Genomic DNA, 22,438 nt, shown 5'->3' on the forward strand with positions numbered 1-22,438 from the left:
CACTCCCAGACCCGTGCTCTTTCCCCTAGGCCACGCTGCTTCCCATTTATTCATTCATTCGATGGTATTTATCAAGCACTTACTGTGTGCAAAGCACTTGGGAGAGGACAATAATTTATATTTTATAATATATTTTGTAATACATAATACAGCAAAATAACCATATGATTATGATGGTGTAATTGTAATAATTACAGGGCACATATTTTGTTATATATTTTATATCTCATATTTTACAGACACTTATGTCTGTAAAACACACTTATAAAACAAATATAAGACTTATATTAATGCTCGCCTCCCCCTCTAGACTGTAAACTCACTGTGGGTAGGGAAAATGTCTTCTCATTCTGTTGTACTGCACTTTGCCAAATGCTCAGTACAGTGTTCTGCACATAGTAAGCGCTCATTAAATAGCACTGATAGATTGTTTTGTACTTCCCCTCTCGAACCAAGCACTGCACCAAGTGGGTGCTAAATAGTTCAGTGCTTGGTTCGTAGAGAAGCAGCTTGGCTCGGTGGAAAGATCACGGGTTTGGCAGTCAGAGGTCACGGGTTCAAATCCCGGCTCCGCCACTTGTCAGCTGGGTGACTTTGGGCAAGTCACAATTTCTCTGTGCCTCAGTTACCTCATCTGTCAAATGGGGATTAACTGTGAGCCTCACGTGGGACAACTTGATTACCCTGTATCTACCCCAGCACTTAGAACAATGCCCTGCACATAGTAAGAGCTTAGCAAATACCAAAATTATTATTATTACTATTACCCCAGCCCTTAGAACAGTGCTTTGCACATAGTAAGTGCTAGCCTGTGAGCCCGTCATTGGGCAGGGATTGTCTCTATCTGTTGCCGAATTGTGAATTCCAAAAGCTTAGTACAGTACAGTACACATAGTAAGCGCTCGATAAATACTATTGAATTAGTATTACTATTTCGCTTACTATTAGCTTAGTAATGAATAGTAAGCATTTAACAAATATTGCACTTATTATTGATTATCATTATTAATAAAAAAATGCTGCTGTATTAGACTGTAAGCTCATGGTGGGCGGGGAACGTGTCTACCAACTCTGCTGCATTTTACACCGCCAAGAGTGAACAGAGGGCTTTGCCTACGGTAAGCGCTCAGATTGATTCCTACCATCAAGGCAGAGGAGCAAATAGAGCCAACCTCCGTGGACCTCACAGGTTAGATTTTGCTATCTGGGAAAGGAACTGCAGAAGATGGGCTTGGGAGTCAGAGGTCATGGGTTCGAATCCCTGCTCCGCCACATCAGCTGTGTGACTGTGGGCAAGCCACTTAACTTCTCTGTGCCTCACTTACCTCATCTGTAAAATGGGGATTAAAAAGCTGTGAGCCCCACGTGGGACAACCTGATGACCCTGTATCTACCCCAGCGCTTAGAACAGTGCTCTGGACGTAGTAAGCGTTTAACAAATACCAACATTATTATTTCCCCTAATGACGGGAAATCGTAAGGAGATAATGGCTGGATAATAATGCTGGTATTTGTTAAGCGCTTACTATGTGCAGAACACTGTTCTAAGCGCTGAGGTAGATACAGGGTAATCAAGTTGTTCCACGTGAGGCTCACAGTTAATCCCCATTTTACAGATGAGGGAATTTAGGCCCAGAGAAGTTAAGTGATTTGCCCACAGTCATACAGCTGACAAGTGGCGGAGCCGGGATTCGAACCCATGCACCTCTGACTCCCAAGCTCGGGCTCTTTCCACTGAGCCACGCTGGTTGGAGTTGAACCCCGTAAAATACAGATTTACAGCTGGTGAACCCCAACAGTGAGGAGAGGCTAGTAACTTTTCCTGATCTAGACTTAAAACCTCTGGTCCTCCGAAGACACTTCCGAGAGAGAGGGCGAGAGGATTGGCATTTGCCATGTGCCCAACACTGTGCTAAATGGTCGGATAGATAAATGCAATCAGATCACAGTCCCTGCCCCGGATGCGGTTCACGGTCTCAGGGATTAAATCCCCATTTGACAGATGAGGAAATTCAGGCACAGAGAAGTTAGACCGCAAGCTTGTTAATAATAATAATAATAATGTTGGTATTTGTTAAGCGCTTACTATGTGCAGAGCAATGTGCTAAGCTCTGGGGTAGATTTACAGGATAATCAGGTTGTCCCACATGAGGCTCACAGTCTTCATCCCCATTTTGCAGATGAGCTGTGGGCAGAGAATGAGTCGGCCAACTCCGTTGCATGGTAGTCTCCCGGGTGCTCAGTACAGTGCTCTGCACAGAGTAAGTGCTCAATACATACCACTGACTGAATGATGATTTGTCCACGGCTACACGGGAGGCAAGTGGTCACGCTGGTTTGAGAACCCAGGTCTTCTGAATCCCAGGCCTGTGCCCTTTCCATTAGGATGTATTACTTCTTGTATGTGTGCAATTAAAATGATAATAATGACTATTATTAATGATACTAACAGGCTACTTACATCATTTTAAATTATTAGAATAGTATGATTACTATAATGATACACATAACCTAATAGGAATAGGAGCGTGGCTTAGCGGAAAGAGCACGGGCTTGGGAGTCAGAGGTCGTCTGCCACTTGTCAGATGTGTGACATTGGGTAAGTGACTTCTCTGTGCCTCAGTGACCTTATCTGTAAAATGGGGATTAAGACTGTGAGTCCCACGTAGGACAACCTGAATACCTTGTATCTACCTCAGCACTCAGTATTTGGCAAGTGTTTAACAAATATCCTTATTATTAAGCAGCATTGCATAGTGGTTAGATCTCGGGCCTGGGAGTTAGAAGGTCATGGTTTCTCATCCCGGCTCCGCCTCTTACCTGCCGTGTGACCTCGGGTGAGTCACTTGGCTTCTCTGGGCCTCAGTTCCCTCATCTGTAAAATGGGGATTAAGACTGTGAGCCTCACGTGGGACAACCTGATTACCCTGTATCTACCCCAGCGCTTAGAACAGTGCTCTGCACATAGTAAGCGCTTAAAAAATACCATCATTATTATTATTAAAATGGGGATCGAGACCGTGAGCCCCACATGGGACAGGGACTGGCTTGTATCCACCCCAACGCTTAGTACAGTGCCTGGCACACAGTAAGCGCTTAACAAATTCCATCATCATATTATTATCATTGTATTACAGTATTTGTGTGTGTCTGTGTGTGTGTAAATGTATACAGGGAGGAACACAAGTGCATATGTGTGCGAATTGTACATTCCAAGCATTTCAGTACAGTGCTCTGCACATAGTAAGCACTCAATAAATAGGATTGAATGAATGAATAGGTGTGTCAGTGTGTGTGCGCAGTCTGTGCTGCTTCAACCGTTCTGCCTCAGACTCCGGGCGACTAATGATACTCGTGGAAGCTAATGGTTTACCAGCTAAACAAGGCGCCAACAAGAGCCTGAGGGATCGGAGCAAGACCCCTTCCACCCTTGGCCTTCCTTCCCCGTCACTCTGGTCATCCCGTATCTTGGGGTCCGTCCGTCCCCTGACCTTCGCTGACCACCTGATCTCCTCGGCCACGCAGAGAGAGCGGGCCGGGGCCAGAGTGGGGCAGGACAGGCCCGCGGGACCAGGCTGGGGAGGAACAGGAGGCCTTGGGTCAGACCAGTGAGCGGGGATGGGGAGGGAGAGGGAATGGGAGCAGGAGGGCCATTAAACAAGGGAGCAACAAGCAGGTCATTACTCAAAACATTCCGTTTCACCTCATTAGTTAGGGAGCCACAGGCAGGGAGGAGAGGGATCATGTGGCTGGAAAGGGGGAGGGAGAGGCGAAAAAGGGCATGCGGTTTAAAGGTGCTGAGTTTAAACAGCACCTCGCCGTCTCACACTCTGAGCCTAGGTACCGGGCCCACTTCTTGGCCAAGACTCTATTAGATATGGGCGGCGTCGATCCCATCGTTTCAGATCGGTTCCGTCGTGGCGGGTGCGGTACGGTGCTCCGCATATAATAAGTGCCCAATAAATGCCACTGATTGACTGATAGGTGAATCGATCGACTTAGGAATCCGAACGAGAATTGGACCAGAGCCTTGGAGTGGATTTACCGCTTTGATAACATTCTCATTTGTCCCACAGCCTGGTTTCCTTTAGATTCTAGTTTTGTGGGCTGGTGCTAATTTTCAAGGTCGCCTCTGCCGGAGTGGATGCTACGTATATGCATTAGGTCACCTCCACGCATACTGTGGATACTCTGGCCACGTTACATTAGATACAAAGAGGTTTTCCATTCAGGGTATACCGTGGGGAAGCGTAGAAGGGATGGTAATGGAATCTACACGTGGGGAGAGAGAATTGAGGGCTAAGGCCAAGCAATAGGGAAAAATACGGCCTGGAGGCAGCAACTGTGAGTCTGAGGGGGTCGTGACTCTGTGGGGGTTGTGATCTGTGGAGGTCGTACGTCCATGTAGGGTGTGAGTCTGTGGAGGTTGTGAGCCTTTGGCGGTAGTGAGTCTGAGGGAGTTGGGAATCCGGAGTGGTTTTGAGCCTTGAGAGGGCTGTGAGACTGAGGGGGTGTGAGTCTGTGGAAATAGTCGGTCTGTGGGAGCTGGCACGTCTGTGAGTCCGTGGGGGCGGTGAGCCCGAGGAGGTTGACACAGCTTTGTCTGTAGGGGCTGACTAGACTCTGAATCTGGCAGCTTTGAGACTGACACAGTTGTGAGGTGGAAGGAATTGGCACAGCTGTGAAGTTGAGGGGCTCGGCAAGCTGTAGGCAATCCAGGGAATAGGTCTGGCTGGGGTAGGGGCAAGAGAGATTCGAGGTGCCTGCCCAGGGCAGGCAGCTAAGAGGGTCTGAGAGACGGGGAATTGGAGATCAATTCCAGCGGGGCCACAAGGAGAGTCCCATCACCTCATCTACGCTCCCCTCCACCCCAACCGCCCCCCCGGCCAAGATGGCGTTCCGGATGGTTGGGCGGCCATTCCACTACTCTCCCGGGGTTAGGATAAATGACCCGGGACAAGGAAAGGCGTATACCTGGCGTGTAACTGGCTCCAGATGCTGGGGGAGGGAGGGGAGACGCAGAGGTCAGTTCCGTCACCTTCAACCGCCGACAGTCTCTCCGGAGGCCCGCGGGAAGGGCGAGGATTGACAGCTGCTTCTCGGACAGAGGAGAAAGACAGGAGGGGGACCCTCGGCTCTGAACAGCCTTCCTCACGACGATCCTCCCACCACAGCTGGCCACCCCGGGAAGAAGCCTATCTGTGACTCCCGCCAGAAGGTCAAGGGTGTTAGAGAAGGAGAAAGGAAAGTGAGAGAAGAGTGGGAAAGAAGGGAGGGAAAGAGAAAGAGACGGAAAGGACAAAACAACAGAGTTGGAAGACACGGTCCCAGTCCACAAGGAGCTTACAGTCTAGAAAGAGAGAAGAGGAGCAGATGGAGGAGTAGAGGTGAAGACTCAGGGAAAAGAGCCAAAGAAAAAAAAAGGAAAGAAAGACATAAGGAGTGAAGGTCAAAGGAGGAAAGCTTTCGATCGGAGGGGGGCTCTCATCGTTCTAGCGGCCTGGGTGTAAGACTGGGGTGGGCCTTGGTTGAGACGAGAGATACGGGTCTCAGGGTCCGTGACCCCACAGGTGTTAGCACCCCGGCCATGGTGGCTCGGCACTGGACCCCGATCTTTCCGGCTCTGGTGTATCTGTCCCAGGTGAGTTGAGTACCGGAGTTGGCGGGGTTAGCCAGAGCCCCAGCCTCAGCCACTCCACCCTGAAGGACGGTGAGACCGGGCCGGGGGAGACCTGCTTCCAAGGCTGTGGGGGTGGGTGAGGTGTCTAGGCTAAGTTGGGATGTTTGTAGGTTATCCCCAGGGCCTTAAAGGGGTCGCTGAGATCCTTCCGTTCCCCCTTTCCCTCCAAGACGAGGATGCGTTTCTTCAAATCCTCAGAGGATCATATGGGTTTGGAGCGCTTCTCTGATCTCAGCTTCTCTTAGGGGTTGGGGTGGGTTGTCGCTAGGAGGTCCGTGAGATGAAGAGGAGGTGAGGCGGGAGAAGCCTGTTCCTGCTGGGGAGAGGAGACACGGCCTCTGGCTAAGCAACGAGTCCCTGTGCATGGAATCCGAGCTGACCGGGGGATGGGCTGGGGTTTTGGCGGCCGGGGGAAGGGGGCCGGCTCTGCCCTTTAGTGACTAGAGCTGGATCAGGGTGGGAGTAGGTTGCTATAGCCCCTCACAGATCCCTGGATTCACCCTAGAGGAGAGCCAGGCTCAGGATCTGCCGTGGAGACCGGCCTAGCTCCTCTGTCCAGCACCCCCTCCGCCCAGGGCTGTGGCCGGGGCGAATGGGGAAAGGGTTTTCCTCAAATTCCCTCCCACCCAGTAAGGATGCTCCATTCTCCAAGGGACTGGATCAGCATCAACTTGGCATTGGACCTAGCAGCTGGGGAGGCGTGGGGGATGTGTCTTTATGTGTGAGTACGGGCGAACCAAGTGGCAGGCCCAGGTTGTCCTGGAGGGAGCCGGGCGGGGGGCGGGGGGGGTGGGCATGACTACTCTGAAACGCAGCAGAATCACTCTGGGAGTCACGCGGGGGGACCGGCTAGGGGAGGAAATTCTCGTTCTGGGGATGGGGGTACTGGGATGGGGGTGGGACGACATTTAGAGGATCAACGGCAGCAAGGGGCGGGCTCAACTGTCCGGGGCCGTTTCCCTCTCCCTACAGCTTCCTCGGGCGAGAGGTGAGGAAGGCTGTGTGAATTCCGAGCAGTGAGTATCCCCTGTCCCAACCCGGCGGCACCCCGACAGGGAGGGAGAAGAAGCAGAACAAGGGGTGGGGGGGTGGGGGGGTCACTGGGGCGGGCGGAGGGATCCAGCCCCTTCCGAGGGTGAAATGAATCTTTCCCTAGTACCCACCTCATTGCTGAGCACGATGCTGGCTGTGGACTGAGATTACCATGGCTATTATCTCTTGATATTCAAAACAGCAAAGAAGTCAGGGAATCCTGAAGACAGTGTTTCCGAGAGTGGGTCTGCTCGGTCGCTCTTCCTCCAACCGGGCAGAAGTAAACTCAGCTGACTTGCAGTAGTGCGGGCTGGCCTCGCACCATCCCCAAGCTCCTCACCCTCTCTCCTGGGACTCCTCAGGCTCAGTGGACACTGAGGGCAGGTTTAGCGTCAGGTAGGATGCTTCCATACGGCCGCAAGCCTAGCAGAAATAAGCGGAACGGAGGCCCCTCATTTCCCAAAGCAGAATAAGAAGCAGAATGAAAACGGCCTAGGCCCGGGAGTCGGAGGATCTAACTCCTAATCTTGGTTCTGCCAACTGTTTGCTGTGTAACTTTGGGTAAATTACATAACTTCTCTGTGTCTTAGTTCCCTCATCTGTAAAACGGGGATTCAATCCTCCTCCCTCCAGTTTAGACGGTGGGATGGGAACTGCGTCCAACCTGATATACTCGCCTTTGCCCCACTGCTTAGAACGGTGCCTGGCACATAGGAAGTGCTTAACGAATACATACAAAAAAGTCAGGCAAGAGAGGTCCAGGGAAGAAGAAAATATAGCGCTCAAAGAGGATTAAAGAAAGTGATTTATGACAGTTATAATAATTCTGATATTCGTTAAGCACTTACTACGTGCCGAGCACTGTTCTAAACACTGGGGTAGATCCAAGTTAACCAGGTTGGACACGGTCCCTGTCCCACATGGGGCTCAGTCTCAATCCCCATTTTCCAGATGAGGCCCAGAGAAGTGAAGTGACTTGCCTGGGTTCACACAGCAGACAAGTGGCAGAGCTGGGATCAGAACCCAGGTCCTACTGACTCCCAGTCCCGGGTTCTAACCATTACGCCGTACTGCTTCTCTGTCGTGGTTATCTGTGAAGCTGTAAGGTAGGGCAGGTAATCAGAAGAAGAGTAGTGATCTCTGTGAAGTGCTTACTATATGCTAAGCGCTGGGTTAGATAATAATAACCGTCATATTAATGATAGTAAATAAATAATATCTGTTATGCCTTGACTGTGTGCCAGGTACTGGGGTAGATCCAGCGTGGCTCAGTGGAAAGAGCATGGGCTTTGGAGTCAGAGGTCATGAGTTAGAAACCCAGCTCTGCTGCTTGTCAGCTGTGTGACTGCGGGCAAGTCACTTCACTTCTCTGTGCCTCAGTTACCTCATCTGGAAAATGGGGATGAAGACTGTGAGCCCCACGTGGGACAACCTGATTCCCCTGTGTCTATCCTAGTGCTTAGAACAGTGCTTTGCACATAGTAAGCGCTTAACAAATACCAACATTATTATAATCAGGTCTCAGTTGGGGCTTGCACTCTAAAAAGGAGGGAGAGCAAGTATCAAATCCCCATTTGGCAGATGAGGGAACCAAGGCCCAGAGAGGTTAAGAGCCTTGCCCAAGGTCACACAGCAGGTACATGGTGGAACTGGGATTAGAATCCAAGTCCTCCGACTCCCGGCCCCGTGCTCCTTCCATTAGGCCACGCTGCTGCTTCCGGGCGGACAGAGTTCCTTTTCCATAGTCTAAGGGGGAGGTACCCGATCCTGTGACATTCGGGGTGGGAAGGCTTTCCTCATTCCCTGTCACCAAGCCGCGCAGAATGAGATTCCAAACTGGCTTCCATTGAAGGCCCTGGGGGAGGAGGACGACGGAGGAAAGTCGGAAGCCTTGGCTTTGGGGTCCACCAGAAGTGGACTAGTAAAGCAGTTAGAAGGACCTCCTAATCCTCCGCTGCCCCGCCTCACTTGCGCCTCCCCCTAATTAACTAGACTCTATAGTGCAGCACGAACGGATTAGAAAATTTAGCTGACGGGACACCGTCCGTTCTTTTCCATTCTGGGCTGGCTCCACGGATGAGTGAAGCGCTTTCCATGTTTCAGGCAATGTCAGACTTGGGCAGATGCAAGCTTACCAGGTTGGACACGGTCCCTGTCCCGCGGTCTAAAATAGAGGGAGGAGGATTGAATCCCCATTTTACAGAGGAGGGAACTAAGATACAGAGAAGTTAGGTAATTTGCCCGAAGACATACAGTCCGGTCACACAGATAAGAAGCAGCGTGGCTCACGTGGCTCTGTGGAAAGAGCACGGGATTGGGAGTCAGAGGTCGGGGGTTCTAATCCCGGCTCTGTCATTTGTCAGCTGTGTGACTTTGGGCAAGTCACTTCACTTCTCTGTGCCTCGGTTACCTCATCTGGAAAATGGGGATTAAGACTGTGAGCCCCAGGTGGGACAACCTCATCACCTTGTATCTACCCCAGCGCTTAAAACAGTGCTCGGCACATAGCACGCACTTAACAAATACTAAAATTATTCTTATTATTAGATAAGCCCCTTCCACCTCCACAGATTCTGCACTGATGAAGAGGAGAGTGGGGAGGCCAGAAATCCTTCCAGATCCTTCTGTGGCTCCCAGATGGAAATAGCTTTGGCAGCAGAGACCCTGTTTTGAACACACACACGTTGTGCACTCGTGCCCGGGACGGCTACACATCGTTCACAAGCAGGTGGTGTGCTTGGGAGCACGTCTCCACTGGGCACATTCAAACTGATGGCTGGCTGGCCCAAATCGCGGGGTGCGCAGAGGAAAGCAGCACGGTCTGGTGGATAGAGCAGGGATCCTGGAGTCAGGACCTGGGTTCAAATCCCGGCTCTACCACGTATCTACTGCGTGACCTCGGGCAATTAACTTAATTTCTCTGTGCCTCAGTTACTTCATCTGTAAAATAGGGATTAAGAATGGACGCCCCATGCAAGACAGGGCTGTTTCCAACCTGGTTAACTCGTATCTGCCTCAGGGCGTAGAACAGTGTTTGACCCTCCGAGTAAGCGCTTAACAAATATCATTATTATTATGAGCCACGACCCCCCCCGGGGGGAAGCACAGTGCTCAACTGTTGGTCTTTGTTACCGCTCCTCTCCGAGTCCTTCCAGAGGGAGTCCGGGACTCAGTGTGGCCTTTGGAAACGGAGGCAACTCGGACCCCGGGGTTCGGACGGAGGAGATGGGAAGGGGGAGTCCATTAGAGCTGAATTAGGAGCAGGGGCCGATTTAAGGCCGAGGGGGTGGTGGGAGGGGAGGAGAGAGGAGGGGACCGTTGGGGAATGTTGCCAGATCTGTTAGCCCAAAAGGAAGCTGTGGTGAGCTCGGGGTCTGCCCCGGCCCGAGCTCCCACCGGGCACCGTGCAATCGATAGGTGAGTGCGAGTCCCGGCACGGGCCCAGAAGAAAGAGACTGGCAGGTAAACTTTCTCTCCAGCAGCGTCATTCTTCCCACCGTCTCCCTCTCTCCCCCAGCTGCGGGACCACAGACTGGGTTCATCTCTGGTATATCTGGTAAGTGGCTCAGACTCAACGTCCCAGAAATGTCCAAATCCATTTGTTTATTCATTCAGTGGTATTTATTGAACACTTACTATGTGCAAAGCCCTGTACTAATTGCTTGGGGGAGCAGACTCTAACAGTAAACAGACACCTAAGAAGTGGCATGGCTTAGTGGAAGGAGCCCGGGCTTGGGAGTCAGGTCGTGGGTTCTAATCCCCGCTCCGCCACGGGTCAGCTGGGTTACTTCGGGCAAGTCACTTGACTTCTCTGGGCCTCAGTGACCTCATCTGGAAAATGGGGATGAAGACTGTGAGCCCCAGTGGGACAACCTGATGACCTTGCACCTACCCCAGCGCTTAGAACATTGCTCAGCACATAGGAAGGGCTTAACAAATACCATCCTCATTATTATTATGAGCTTATTTGTCACAGCAATGTAGCGAATACCCAAATGTCCCATCATATGGGACCAGAAGGCCGAAGTCACTTTACTTTGAGTTGCTTTCTCATCCTTCCCCGGGATGGGATTCTCAATCTGGGGAAAACTGGCATCAATCCTGGCAACATTCCTTCCTTCCCACTTCCACTTTGGAAGAGTGAGGAATCACTAATGCTCCCGACTATAAATCCTTTTCCCCGCCACCCCACCGCCTGCCATTCTTCTCCACCATTCTCTGAAAATTCAGCCCAAGCCTGTGTCTCTCCCACCCGCCTCCTTAGCACATCTATCTCCGCCCCTAAGACCTCTTCCCTTCCTAACACCACTGGTTCGGGGCTCTGCGTCTTCAGCTTCAGCAGTGGGGCTTTTTCTACATCCCGCCGCTATCTATGCTGGAGACAGAGGCCTCAGGAGACACAGAACACCCGCCCCCGCCCCCCACCACCATCTCTGAGGAAATAGAAGGATCAAATACCCCTTTCCCATGCCCCAAATTTCCTAAACGATGGTCACAGTCCAATCATTTTCCCCTGGGATTCATAATACCAAGGATCATCGAAGGGGAAAAGTTACAATCCCTCTCCCACTCCACCTTCCACACCAATGAACACAAAAGAGTGGCGTGTATCTCTCGACACCTTAGGTGCCCATTTTATTTCACTGGAGGGGTCGGTTTCTGCCCCTCTGCTCTCAGCAACGTCCCCCCCTCAGGCTCCTGACGGGTTTAGCTCTCTTCCCCCTCAGGGAAGAGCCCGAGGTGTGAAATGTGTTTTTCCAGGCTGGGTGGGTGGTGAGGCAGTGGATTCCCCCCAGTCCTCCCCCGAGCCTGGCCTTCACAGAGAGATGACCATGTCCTTGGATGCCCTGCAGGTTGCTGGTGGTGATCGGAGGGCTGCTTCTCCTGTGTGGCCTGACCTCGGCCTGTCTCCGCTGCTGCCTGAGCCGCCAGCAGACCGGGGAGGAGGCGGGACCATCCCCGTACGAGGTGACGGTCATCGCCTTCGACCACGACAGCACTCTCCAGAGCACAATCACCTGTGAGTGCCCCCATCTCTGACGCGCGGAGATGCCGAGGTCCTCGGAGATACGGGGGGGTTGACTGGTCGATTGATTAAGGAAGGGGGAAGGGAGATCAAAAATCCCCGGGAACTCTCAACTTCGCAACCCGTGAAATTCCGGAGCTTCGAAAACTAGGGCTGGCGTTCTAGAATCACCATTAGGCAAAACTGTAGAATTAATAGATCAGTCTTTAGAATGAGCGCTTACTGGGCGCAGAGCACTGTTCTAAGAACTTGGAAGAGTACACTATGATAGAGTCGATAGACACATTCCCTGTACACAAGGAGCTTGGGAAGCAGTGACAGGGATCGGACCTGGGAGTCAGAAGGACCTAATTCCGACTCGGCCACGTGTCTTCTCTGTGACTTTGGGGGAGTCACTTTGCTTCTCTGTGCCTCAGTTACCTCCTCTGTGAAACAGGGCATAGGACTGCGAGCCCCATGAGGGACACAGGATGTGTCCAAGCTGGTGCCTGGCACATAGGAAGTGCTTAACAAATACCATAAGAAAAGAATACCATCTTGAATTTGGATGACAACTTGATTTTTTTCCAAAGCCTGTCCTTACCAGTTACCTCACAACTTCCCTGGGAGGAAAGGGTGAATGCCCCATTTTATGGATGGAAAACTGAAGCCAGGAAGACTAGAGAAGCAGCGTGGCTCAGTGGAAAGAGCCCGGGCTTGGGAGTCAAAGGTCATGGGTTCGACTCCCGGCTCGGCCACTTGTCAGCTGTGTGACTGTGGGCAAGTCACTTAACTTCTCTGTGCCTCAGTTACCTCATCTGTAAAATGGGGATGAAGACTGTGAGCCTCATGTGGGACAAACTGATGACCCTGTATCTGCCCCAGTGCTTAGAACAGTGCTCTGCACATAGTAAGCGTTTAACAAATACCAACATCATTATTATAAAAAAGCACGTAGTCGACTGCTCCGCGCACAGTAAGCGCGCAATAAATACCAACGATCGATGGGAAATGTGAGTCACAGTGACCTGAGAGGAGAGAATCCTCTCCCAGGGTTTGAGCTCATTCAATCAATCAATCGATTGAATTTATCGAGCACTTACTGTGTGCAGGGCACTGTACAATTCATTCGATAGTATTTATCGAGTGTTTACCGTGTGCAGAGCACTCTACTGAGTGCTTGGGAGAGCATAATTCAACAATAAACGGATACATTCCCTGCCCACAGAGAGCTCACAGTTTGGGGTGGGGGGAGACAGACAACAATACAAATAAATGAATTAGAGATATGTACGGAAGTGCTTGGGAGAGTACAATGCAATGGAGAAGCCTCACTCAGTGAATAGCCACAGTCCACTTGGAACAAGAACAACTCCGGCGTATATACTAAGGGGTAGAGAAAATTCTAGATATGGGAAGGGGAAGCAGTTATGCTTCGGGGAAGCAGCGTGGCTCAGTGGAAAGAGCCTGGGCTTCGGAGTCAGAGATCATGGGTTCGATTCCCAGCTCTGCCACTTGTCAGCTGTGTGACTGTGGGCAAGTCGCTTAACTTCTCTGTGCCTCAGTTACCTCATCTGTAAAATGGGGATTAACTGTGAGCCTCATGTGGGACTACCTGATTACCCTGTATCTACCCCAGCGCTTAGAACAGCGCTCTGCACATAGTAAGCGCTTAACAAATACCAACATTATTATTATTATTCGGGGCCCAGAGTCTGGGAAGAGATGCAGGAGGTGGAGAAGATGCCCCCATGGGGCACAGACTCTGATATTTGCTTGGCACACAGGAGCCACCCAATGAATGTCATTGATTGATTGACGGATTGATTCTTTCAGAGAGAACTATCTGAGCTCAAGGCACTAGGCTGGACAGGTTCCGCCCCAGAGCAGAAATGAGTTTCAGGATACCGGGCTGGAGAGTCTGTTTCCCACAGCAGGAAGACAGGATGCTTCTGGATCACGTTGGGGTTGGAGACGTCCCTCGGGGTGTTGGGAACGAGAGAGCGGACCCTCGGCGAGGAGCTTCCCCCCACGCTCAGGTGGTCTGGGGTGGCCCGGCCGCCCCGCTCCACCCTGATTCTCCCTCCTCCAGCCCTCCAGTCGGTGTTCGGGCCCAGCGCCCGCCGGATCCTGGCAGTGGCCCACTCCCACGGCTCCGGGCCCGCGCCGCCCTCCTCTCCGGAAACTCCCCCGGGCTACGAGGAGGCCCTGCACATGAGCCGGTTCACCGTGGCCCGGTGTGGCCAGAAGGCCCCCGACTTGGCCCCGGTCCCTGAGGAGAGGCAGCCGCCCACCCCGGGGAAGACAGAAGCTCCCCCATCCGGCCACTGAGGACCCAGCAGCAGTTGCCGCCGAGGGGGACTCCCCGTTGCCGTCCCAGAACCCGTCGAGGGCACCTCCGACTCCTCGCTTCCCCTTCTCGTGGGGCCTGGCGCGGTTCCCGGAGCCCGTTCCCCCAGGAACCCAGATTTGTGCCCCCCTTTTCCAAGCCGATTCCCAGCTTAGTCCTCCCCAGCGCTTAGTCCAGTGCTCAGCGCAAAGTAAGCGTTCACTAAACACCATCATCCGATTAGGGTTCCTTCCCAGGGACCGGGCCCCTCGTCTCTCTCTCTCTCTCTCCCCACCTCTCCGACTGATGGCGGGAGCCGGATCACTGACTCCGCCACCGGGATGAAGAAGCAGGACGCTTCTGGCTACGGCTGCCGCAGGCTCCGGTGGGACAGAGAGCGGCTGTGGAGATCCCTGACACAGCCACGAAAGCTGAGAGGTGTTCCGTGGCAGCCACGACGTCTCAGACTGCTCAGTCATCCCAGCTGGCCAGCTGCCCAGCAGACTCTTAGGTCGGGAGAGTGCGGATGGGGCCGTGCCGGTCATCACCCCGCCCCGACTCGAGCGCCCTCTGAAATTCTGAAATCGATGGGCAGGGCCCGGGTGAGCCCGTGACACCGGGAAAGCCTGCGGAGCTGTGGAATCGTGATTATTTTATATCGATATCTGAGTCCCCCTCTGGATAGTAAGCTCGCTGTGGTCAGGGAATGTGACTGTCATATTGTTCTACTGTTCTCTCCCAAGTCTTTAGTACAGTGCTTTGCACACAGTAAGTGCTCAATAAATCTGATTGATTGATGGTGACAAACGGCAGGGACCCGGCCACGACTCCACACCCAACCCCAGGTGTTGGAGCCTCCCCGCTGCCCCAGACCAGACTGTGCAGTGAGTCTGAGCAAGGCCCAGGGTGTGGGCAAAGGGACCAATAAATCCCTCAGTTCTCCTTTACCAAGCCCCGCACCCTTACTTATGCTCATTTCCCGCTTCCCCCGAACCATCCCCTCCAAATAGCAGCAGCAGATTTCAGCGTGGCCAAGTGGATCGAGCACAGGCCTGGAAGCCGGCAGGACCTGGGTTCTAATCCCGGCTCTGCCACTCGTGTGCTGCGGGACCTTCTCCCTGCCTCAGTTGCCTCTTCTGTAAAATGGGGATTAAACCTGGGAGTCCCAGGTGGGACAGGGACTGTGTCGGTCAGCCAGTCAGTAGTGTGCAACAACCTGATTACCCTGTATCTACCCCAGCACTTAGAACAGGGCTCTGCACATAGTAAGCGCTTAACAAATACCGACATTATTATTACTATTTATTGAGGGCTTACGGGGTGCAGAACGCTGTACTGAGCACTTGGCTTGGAGGAGATGTGCCTTCAGTAAGTCTTGAGAGGTGGGGAGACTAACGGTCTGCAGGATATGAAGAAGGAGGATGTTCCAAACCAGAAGCAGGATGTGGACTAGAGGTGGTCGGCGAGATAGAAGAGCTTGAGGTACAGTGAGTATTTTGGTTTATCAGAGGAGTGAAGTGAGTGGGCTGGGTTGCGATAGGAGAGTGGCGAGGTGTGGTAAGAGGGGGAAAGGTGATTGAGGGCATCAAAACCAAAAGGGGGCCGTTTCCGTTCGACGCAGAGGTGGACCACTGGAGCTGTTTGAGGTGTAGGGAAACCTAACGTCAACATTTTTGTAGAAAGTTTACCTGGGAATGAGAGTGAAGTTGGGACAGGAGTGGGGAGAGAGAGGAGGCGGGGAGGTCAGCAAGGAGGCTGATGCAGTAGTCAAGGCGGGATAGGATGAGTGCTTGGATTAATGTCGTAGCGGCCTGGATGGAGAGGAAAGGGCGGATTTTAGCGATATTGTGAAGGTCGAGCGAACAGGATTTAGTGACGGAGCCTGATTTTCTTGGGTCCACCCGGTGCTTAGTACAATAGTAATACCAATAATCGCGGTATCTGTTAAGCACTTACTATGTGCCAGGCACTGTACTAAGTGCTAGGGCCAATATAAGCAAATCAGATTGGACACGGTCTCTGTCCCACAAGGGGCTCACAGTCTCAATCTCCCTTTTACAGGTGAGGTGACTGAGGGCCAGAGAAGTGAAATGTGGTGCCCAAAGTCACACAGCAGACAATCGGATGAATACTCTCCCAAGCACTTAGTAATAATACTGGTATTTGTTAAGTGCTTAATATGTGCAGAGCACTGTTCTAAGCGCTGGGGGAGATACAGGGTAATCAGGTCGTCCCACGTGAGGCTCACAGTTAATCCCCATTTTACAGATGAGGTAACTGAGGCACAGAGCAGTTAAGTGACTTGCCCACAGTCACCCAGCTGACAAGTGGCAGAGCCGGGAATAGAACCCATGACCTCTGACTCCGAAGCCCAGGTTCTTTCCACTGAGCCACGCTGCTTCCCCGCTTCCTTAGTGAGGGCTTTGCATACAGTAAGTGCTCGACAGATATCCCCGATTGATATCCCCGATATCCTCACTCTAGGCTTCAAGGCTCTCCATCACCTTGCCCCTTCCTACCTCTCCTCCCTCCTCTCTTTCTACCGCCCACCCCGCACGCTCCGCTCCTCCGCTGCCCACCTCCTCACCGTCCCTCGGTCTCGCCTATCCCGCCGTCGACCCCTGGGTCACATCCTCCCGCGGTCCCGGAACGCCCTCCCTCCTCACCTCCGCCAAACTGATCCTCTTTCCCTCTTCAAAACCCTACTTAAAAATCACCTCCTCCAAGAGGCCTTCCCAGACTGAGCTCCTCTTCTCCCTCTACTCCCTCTGCCATCCCCCCTTTACCTCTCCGCAGCTAAAGCCTCATTTTCCCCTTTTCCCTCTGCTCCTCCACCTCTCCCTTCCCATCCCCACAGCACTGTACTCGTCCGCTCAACTGTATATATTTTCGTTACCCTATTTATTTTGTTAATGAATTGTACATCGCCTTGATTCTATTTAGTTGCCATCGGTTTTTACGAGATGTTCTTCCCCTTGACGCTGTTTATTGCCATTGTTCTCGTCTATCCGTCTCCCCCGATTAGACTGTAAGCCCGTCAAACGGCAGGGACTGTCTCTATCTGTTGCCGACTTGTTCATCCCAAGCGCTTAGTACAGTGCTCTGCACATAGTAAGCGCTCAATAAATACTATTGAATGAATGAATGAATGAATGAATGACTGGGAAAATGACCATCCACCCCGAGGCTCTGCTACCCATTCATTCAGTCATTGGTTTAATCGGATTTATTGAGCGCTTACCATGTTCCAAGTACTGCACTATGCGCTTGGGAGAGTACATGGCTCAGTGGAAAGAGCATGGGCTTTGGAGTCAGGGCTCATGAGTTCAAATCCCACTTGGCAGCTGTGTGACTGTGGGCAAGTCACTTAACTTCTCTGGGCCTCAGTTCCCTCATCTGTAAAATGGGGATTAAGACTGTGAGCCCCACGTGGGGCAACCTGATTCCCCTATGTCTACCCCAGCAATTAGAACAGTGCTCGGCACATAGTAAGCGCTTAACAAATACCAACATTATTATTATTATTAACACAAGGATACATTTCCTGCCCACAGTGAGCTCACAGTTAGAGGGGGAGACAGACATCAAAATAAATAAATAAATTACAGGTATATACATATGTGCTGTGGGGATGGGAGGGAGGATGAATGAAGGGGGCAAATCAGGAATCCCTTTCCTTATCCTCCAACCATATTTTTTCTTCACTCCCCATTTTTTACTCAACAATAATAATCACGGCATTTATCAAGCATTTACAATGTGCAGAGTGCTGGGGAAGATTCAAGATAATCAGGTTGGATGTAGGCCCCGTCCCACACGGGGCTCACAGTCCACGAAAGGGGGAGAACAAGTACTGAATCCCCATTTTACAGACAAGAAAAACACGAGGCACAGAAAGGTGGGGTGACTCATCTGTGGTTGCACAACAGGCAAGTGGCAGAGCTGGAATTAGAACCCAGGTTCTCTGACACCTAGCCCCATGCTCTTTCCACCAGGCCACACTGATTTCCTCCCTGACCTCCTCTTACAACCTTTCCCACCCTCTTGTGTGGGACAGGGCACCAAACAGGGATTCAAATTTGCAAAGGATACTTGACTCTTGTCCTTAATCAATCCTCCACCTTCCCAGAAACGCTATGCTTTCACTCACTTCAGGATTCTTGGATTTCTCTCTTCATCTGTTTACGTATTTATGCGTTTGGTCCATTCTCAGCTATGGCATAATAAGCTCGTTACGGACGGGGAAGGGTTTGCTAATTCTCTTGTATTTGTATTCTCCCAAGCACATAGCTCTCCACATACTAGGCACTCAATAAATACCACTGATTGCTTGATTGACATGGTATATTTGTCAATTTTTGCCCCCCGTTTTTCCCTTTAGATTATAACCTCTTCATGGACTATGTCCCTTCACACTGTTCTTCACAAACCAGTGCTTAATCATTAGCACTGGGGTTGATCCTAAACAGCGGGGCCTAGTAGACAGAACACGGGCCTGAGCGTCAGAAAGGACCTGGGTTCTAATGCCAGCTCTGCTGTGCGACCTTGGGCCAGTCACTAATGAAGCCGTATCTCCTCCGAGAGGCCTTCCCAGACTTTTCCTCATCTCCCACTCCCTTCTGTGTCACCCTGACTTGCTCCCTTTGATCTTCCCCACACATACCAGCCCCACATCCCTTCGGTATATACCTGGAACTTTATTTATTCGTACTGATGTCTGTCTCTCCCCCTCTAGACGGTGAGCTCGTTGCGGGCAGGGAATGTCACTGTTTATTGTTATATTGTACTTTCCCAGGTTGTCAGTACAGGGCTCTGCACCCACTAAGTGCTTAATAAGATTAAATGAATGAATATCTCCGTACCTCAGTTCCCTCATCTGTTAAACGGGGATTAAGACTGACCCCATGTGGGACAGGGACTGTGTGTCCAACCTGATTTGCTTTTGTCTACCCCAGCGCTTAGTACATTTCCTGGCACACAGCAAGTATTTAGCATATACCACACCACTATTATTATTATTGTCAAGGACTGTCAACTCTGGCGTAACCTCGTTGTGGGCAGGGGACGTCTCTACTGATTCCGTCTTATTGTACTGTCCCACAGTACAGTGCTCGGCACATAGTAAGTCCTCAGTGAACGCCACCGATCGATTGGCTGAGTCTGATGGATTTCTCCATTATAATTCTCCTTCCACAAAGGGAAACGAGGCTCTCTGACTCACTTCCTGCTCCAGGCGCCATCCCAGAAATAGCTGCATCTCAATCTATGGAGGCAGCTGAGCTCGCCTTGTTAGCACATTACAGGGGCAGACAGAGTCCAGGAAAGATCCGAAGGCGATGACTTTTTAAAAATTAACTGACCGATGAGACGATAAGATCCGGTGAGATGGATATTTACCGTCAGGGAGACGCAGAGTCATGGCAAATATATTCTTGGACTGCTAACCTGGGCTTTGCGGCTGGAAATCGAATGGTTCTCCAGTGAATAAACCACAGAGTAGAGTTGAGGCTATTTCTGAATCAGTCGCTGGAGGACTTCAGGGTTTCCTTATCTTGTAAAGGTCACTGTCGCTAATGGGCTTGCTCCCTCAGAATATGCTCCCAGCTTGATATTTGTCATCGTCAGTGTAAAGCCCGTCGGACTGAGTGCTTGGGTGGCTATAGTAGACGTAAAGATCTAATCTCTGCCCTCAAGGACCTTACAATTTAAAGGTCGTTTAACCCCTTACCAATTCCAAAGAAACAGTGTTGCCTAGTGGATAGAGCACGGGCCTAGGAGACAGAAGGACCTGGATTCTAATCCTGGCTCTGCTACTGGTCTTCTACGTAGGCTATGCTGCTTCTGAAATATACCCTTCCCTCTGATTACTCTTGTCCCCAGGTGATGGATATGACTTTTTTTTTTTTTTGGTAACGTGTTAAGCCTATGTGCCAGGCGCCATTCTAAGCACTGGAGTAGATACAAGGGAATCAGGCTGGACACAGTCCATCTCCCACATGGGGCTCACAGTCTTAATCCCCACTTTTCAAATGAAGTGATTGAGGCAGAGAGAAACAAAGTGACTAGCCCAAGGTCACGGCAGACAAGTGGCAGAGCTGGGACTAGAACTCAGGTTCTTCTTAATATGTCCAACACAGAGTTCCTTAATCTTCCCACCTAAACCCTGACTTTCCCGTCACTGTAGACAGCACCACCCTACTTCTATCTCACAAGCCTGTGTTATTCTTGACTCCCCTCCCTCATTCCACCCACATATCCCATCGGTCACCAAATCCTGTCGGTCCCACCTTCACAACACGCTGAAGCAGCTTGGCTCAGTGGAAAGACCACGGGCTTTGGAGTCAGAGGTCATGAGTTCGAATCCCAGCTCTGCCACTTGTCTGCTGTGTGACCTTGGGCAAGTCACTTCACTTCTCTGTGCCTCAGTTACCTCATCTGTAAAATGGGGATGAAGACTGTGAGCCCCACGTGGGACAACCTGATTCCCCTGTGTCTACCCCAGCGCTTAGAACAGTGCTCTGCACATAGTAAGCACTTAACAAATACCAACATTATTAAAATCTGCCCTTTCCTCTCCATCCAAACTACCACTACGTTAATGCAACCACTCATCCTATTTCACCTAGATGACTGCATCGGCCTCCTTGCTGACCTCCCAACCTCCCGCCTCTCCCCACTCCAGTCCCTACTTCACTCCGCTGCCCAGATCATCTTTCTACAAAAAACATTCGAGATATGTACCTAAAGTGCCGTGGAGCTGGGATGGGGGTGGATGAACAAAGGCGACAAGCCAGGGCCACTCGGAGGGAGTGGGAGAAGCCGTTCACCCCTTACACTTTCCCTCCCACTTAGGCTGGGAGCCCCAGTGCTCGGCAGATAGTAAGCGCTTAACAAACATGACAATTACCGTTCGCTCACCCTCAGCGGGCGACGGATCCCTCGCTGCTTGCAGGACTTGGGTTTTCCTTTTTGGTCTCTTCTAGAGGGAGGACTAGTTGGACAGAGGAGGTTGAGAGGGAGGGGAGGAAGGGATGTGAAAAGCCCTGGGGCCTAATGAGAAGCAACACAGCCTAATGGATAGAACCTGGGGCTGGGAATTCTCACAGCGGACCTCTCTTCCACATCCCGCCTCTGGCCTGGAATGCCCTCCCTTATCACTTATCATCTGGGACAGTCTCCCTGCCTTCAAAGCCTTCCTGAAGGCATATCTCCTCCAAGAAGGCTTCCCCGACTAAGCCCTCTTTTCCTTTTTTCCCCATTCCTTTCTGCGTTGCCCTGACCGCTCCCTTTTTTCTTCCCCTATCCCACAGCACTAATGTCCATATCTGCAATTTATTTATTCGTTCATTCATTCAATAGTATTTATTGAGCGTTTACTATATGCAGAGCACTGTACTAAGCGCTTGGAATGTACAAATCGGTAACAGAGACAGTCCCTGCCCTTTGACGGGCTTACAGTCTAATCGGGAGACACAGACAGCCAAAAACAACAGCAATAAATAGATTCAAAGGGATGAATACTCATTAAAACAATAGCAAATAAATAGAATCAAGGTAATGTACATCTCATTAACAAAATAAATAGGGTAATGAAAATATACGCAGTTGAGCGGACGAGTACAGTGCTGAGGGGAGGGGAAGGGAGAGGGGGAGGAGCAGAGGGAAAGGGGGAGAAAGAGGGCTTAGCTGAGGGGAGGTTGGGGGGGTAGAGGGGGAGCAGAGGGAAAAGGGGGAGCTCAGTCTGGGAAGGCTTCTCGGAGGACGTGAGCTCTAAGTAGGGTTTTGAAGAGGGGAAGAAAAAGGAGGTGAGGAGGGAGGGCGTTCCAGGACCGCGGGAGGATGTGGCCCAGGGGTCGACAGCGGGATAGGCGAGAACGGGTCACGGTGAGGAGGTGGGCGGCAGAGGAGCGGAAGGTGCGGGGTGGGCGGTAGAAAGAGAGAAGGGAGGAGATAGTCATGCCTGTCTCCCCCTCTAAACTTGTTATGGACTGAGAATGTGTCTCTTATACTGTTCTGTGGTACTCTCCCAAGATCTTAGTACAGTGTTCTGCACACGGTAGATGCTCAAAAAATAGGCCTGAAAAATAGTTTGAGCGGGGTTCTAATCCCGCCTCCACCACTTGTCTGCTGTGTGACCTTGAGTAAGTCACTTCGCTTCTCCTGGCCTCAGTGCCCTCCTCTGTAAAATGGGGATTAACACTGGGAGCCTCACGTGGGACGCAGATTGTGTCCCACCTGATTAGTCTCTATTAGAGAAGCAGCGTAGCTCAGTGGATAGAGGCCGGGCCTGGGAGTCAGAGGTCATGGGTTCGAATCACGGATCTGCCACTTGTCAGCTGTGTGACTATGGGCAAGTCACTTAACTTCTCTGTGCCTCAGTTACCTCATCTGT

At 51.4% G+C, this 22,438-nt stretch overlaps 1 protein-coding gene across 2 annotated transcripts; it reads left to right on the forward strand.

The window, feature by feature from the left end:
- The first annotated feature begins 5,303 nt into the window (after nt 1-5,303).
- TMEM52B (transmembrane protein 52B) lies at nt 5,304-15,144 on the forward strand. Of its 2 annotated transcripts, XM_029081654.1 has the most exons (6): nt 5,304-5,641; nt 6,333-6,401; nt 6,653-6,696; nt 10,230-10,268; nt 11,566-11,732; nt 13,810-15,144. In XM_029081654.1, exons 1-6 carry the CDS (start codon nt 5,588-5,590, stop codon nt 14,046-14,048), a joined length of 612 nt encoding a protein of 203 aa, XP_028937487.1. In that variant the 5' UTR covers nt 5,304-5,587; the 3' UTR covers nt 14,049-15,144. The 2 variants fall into 2 exon arrangements, with proteins under 2 accessions (XP_028937487.1, XP_028937488.1); XM_029081655.1 differs by lacking the exon at nt 6,333-6,401.
- The last annotated feature ends 7,294 nt before the right edge of the window (nt 15,145-22,438 follow it).

This window comes from Ornithorhynchus anatinus, chromosome 17 (genome assembly GCF_004115215.2).
Source record: "Ornithorhynchus anatinus isolate Pmale09 chromosome 17, mOrnAna1.pri.v4, whole genome shotgun sequence".
Lineage (NCBI taxonomy): Eukaryota > Metazoa > Chordata > Mammalia > Monotremata > Ornithorhynchidae > Ornithorhynchus > Ornithorhynchus anatinus.

Excerpts from the sequence above, each read along its gene's own strand:
- TMEM52B (XM_029081654.1), top strand. The coding sequence starts at position 5,588 with ATGGTGGCTCGGCACTGGACCCCGATCTTTCCGGCTCTGGTGTATCTG. Across the intron at positions 6,402-6,652 it reads TGGGGGATGTGTCTTTATGT|CTTCCTCGGGCGAGAGGTGA; the intron begins GTGAGTACGGGC and ends CTCTCCCTACAG. Across the intron at positions 11,733-13,809 it reads TCTCCAGAGCACAATCACCT|CCCTCCAGTCGGTGTTCGGG; the intron begins GTGAGTGCCCCC and ends TCCCTCCTCCAG.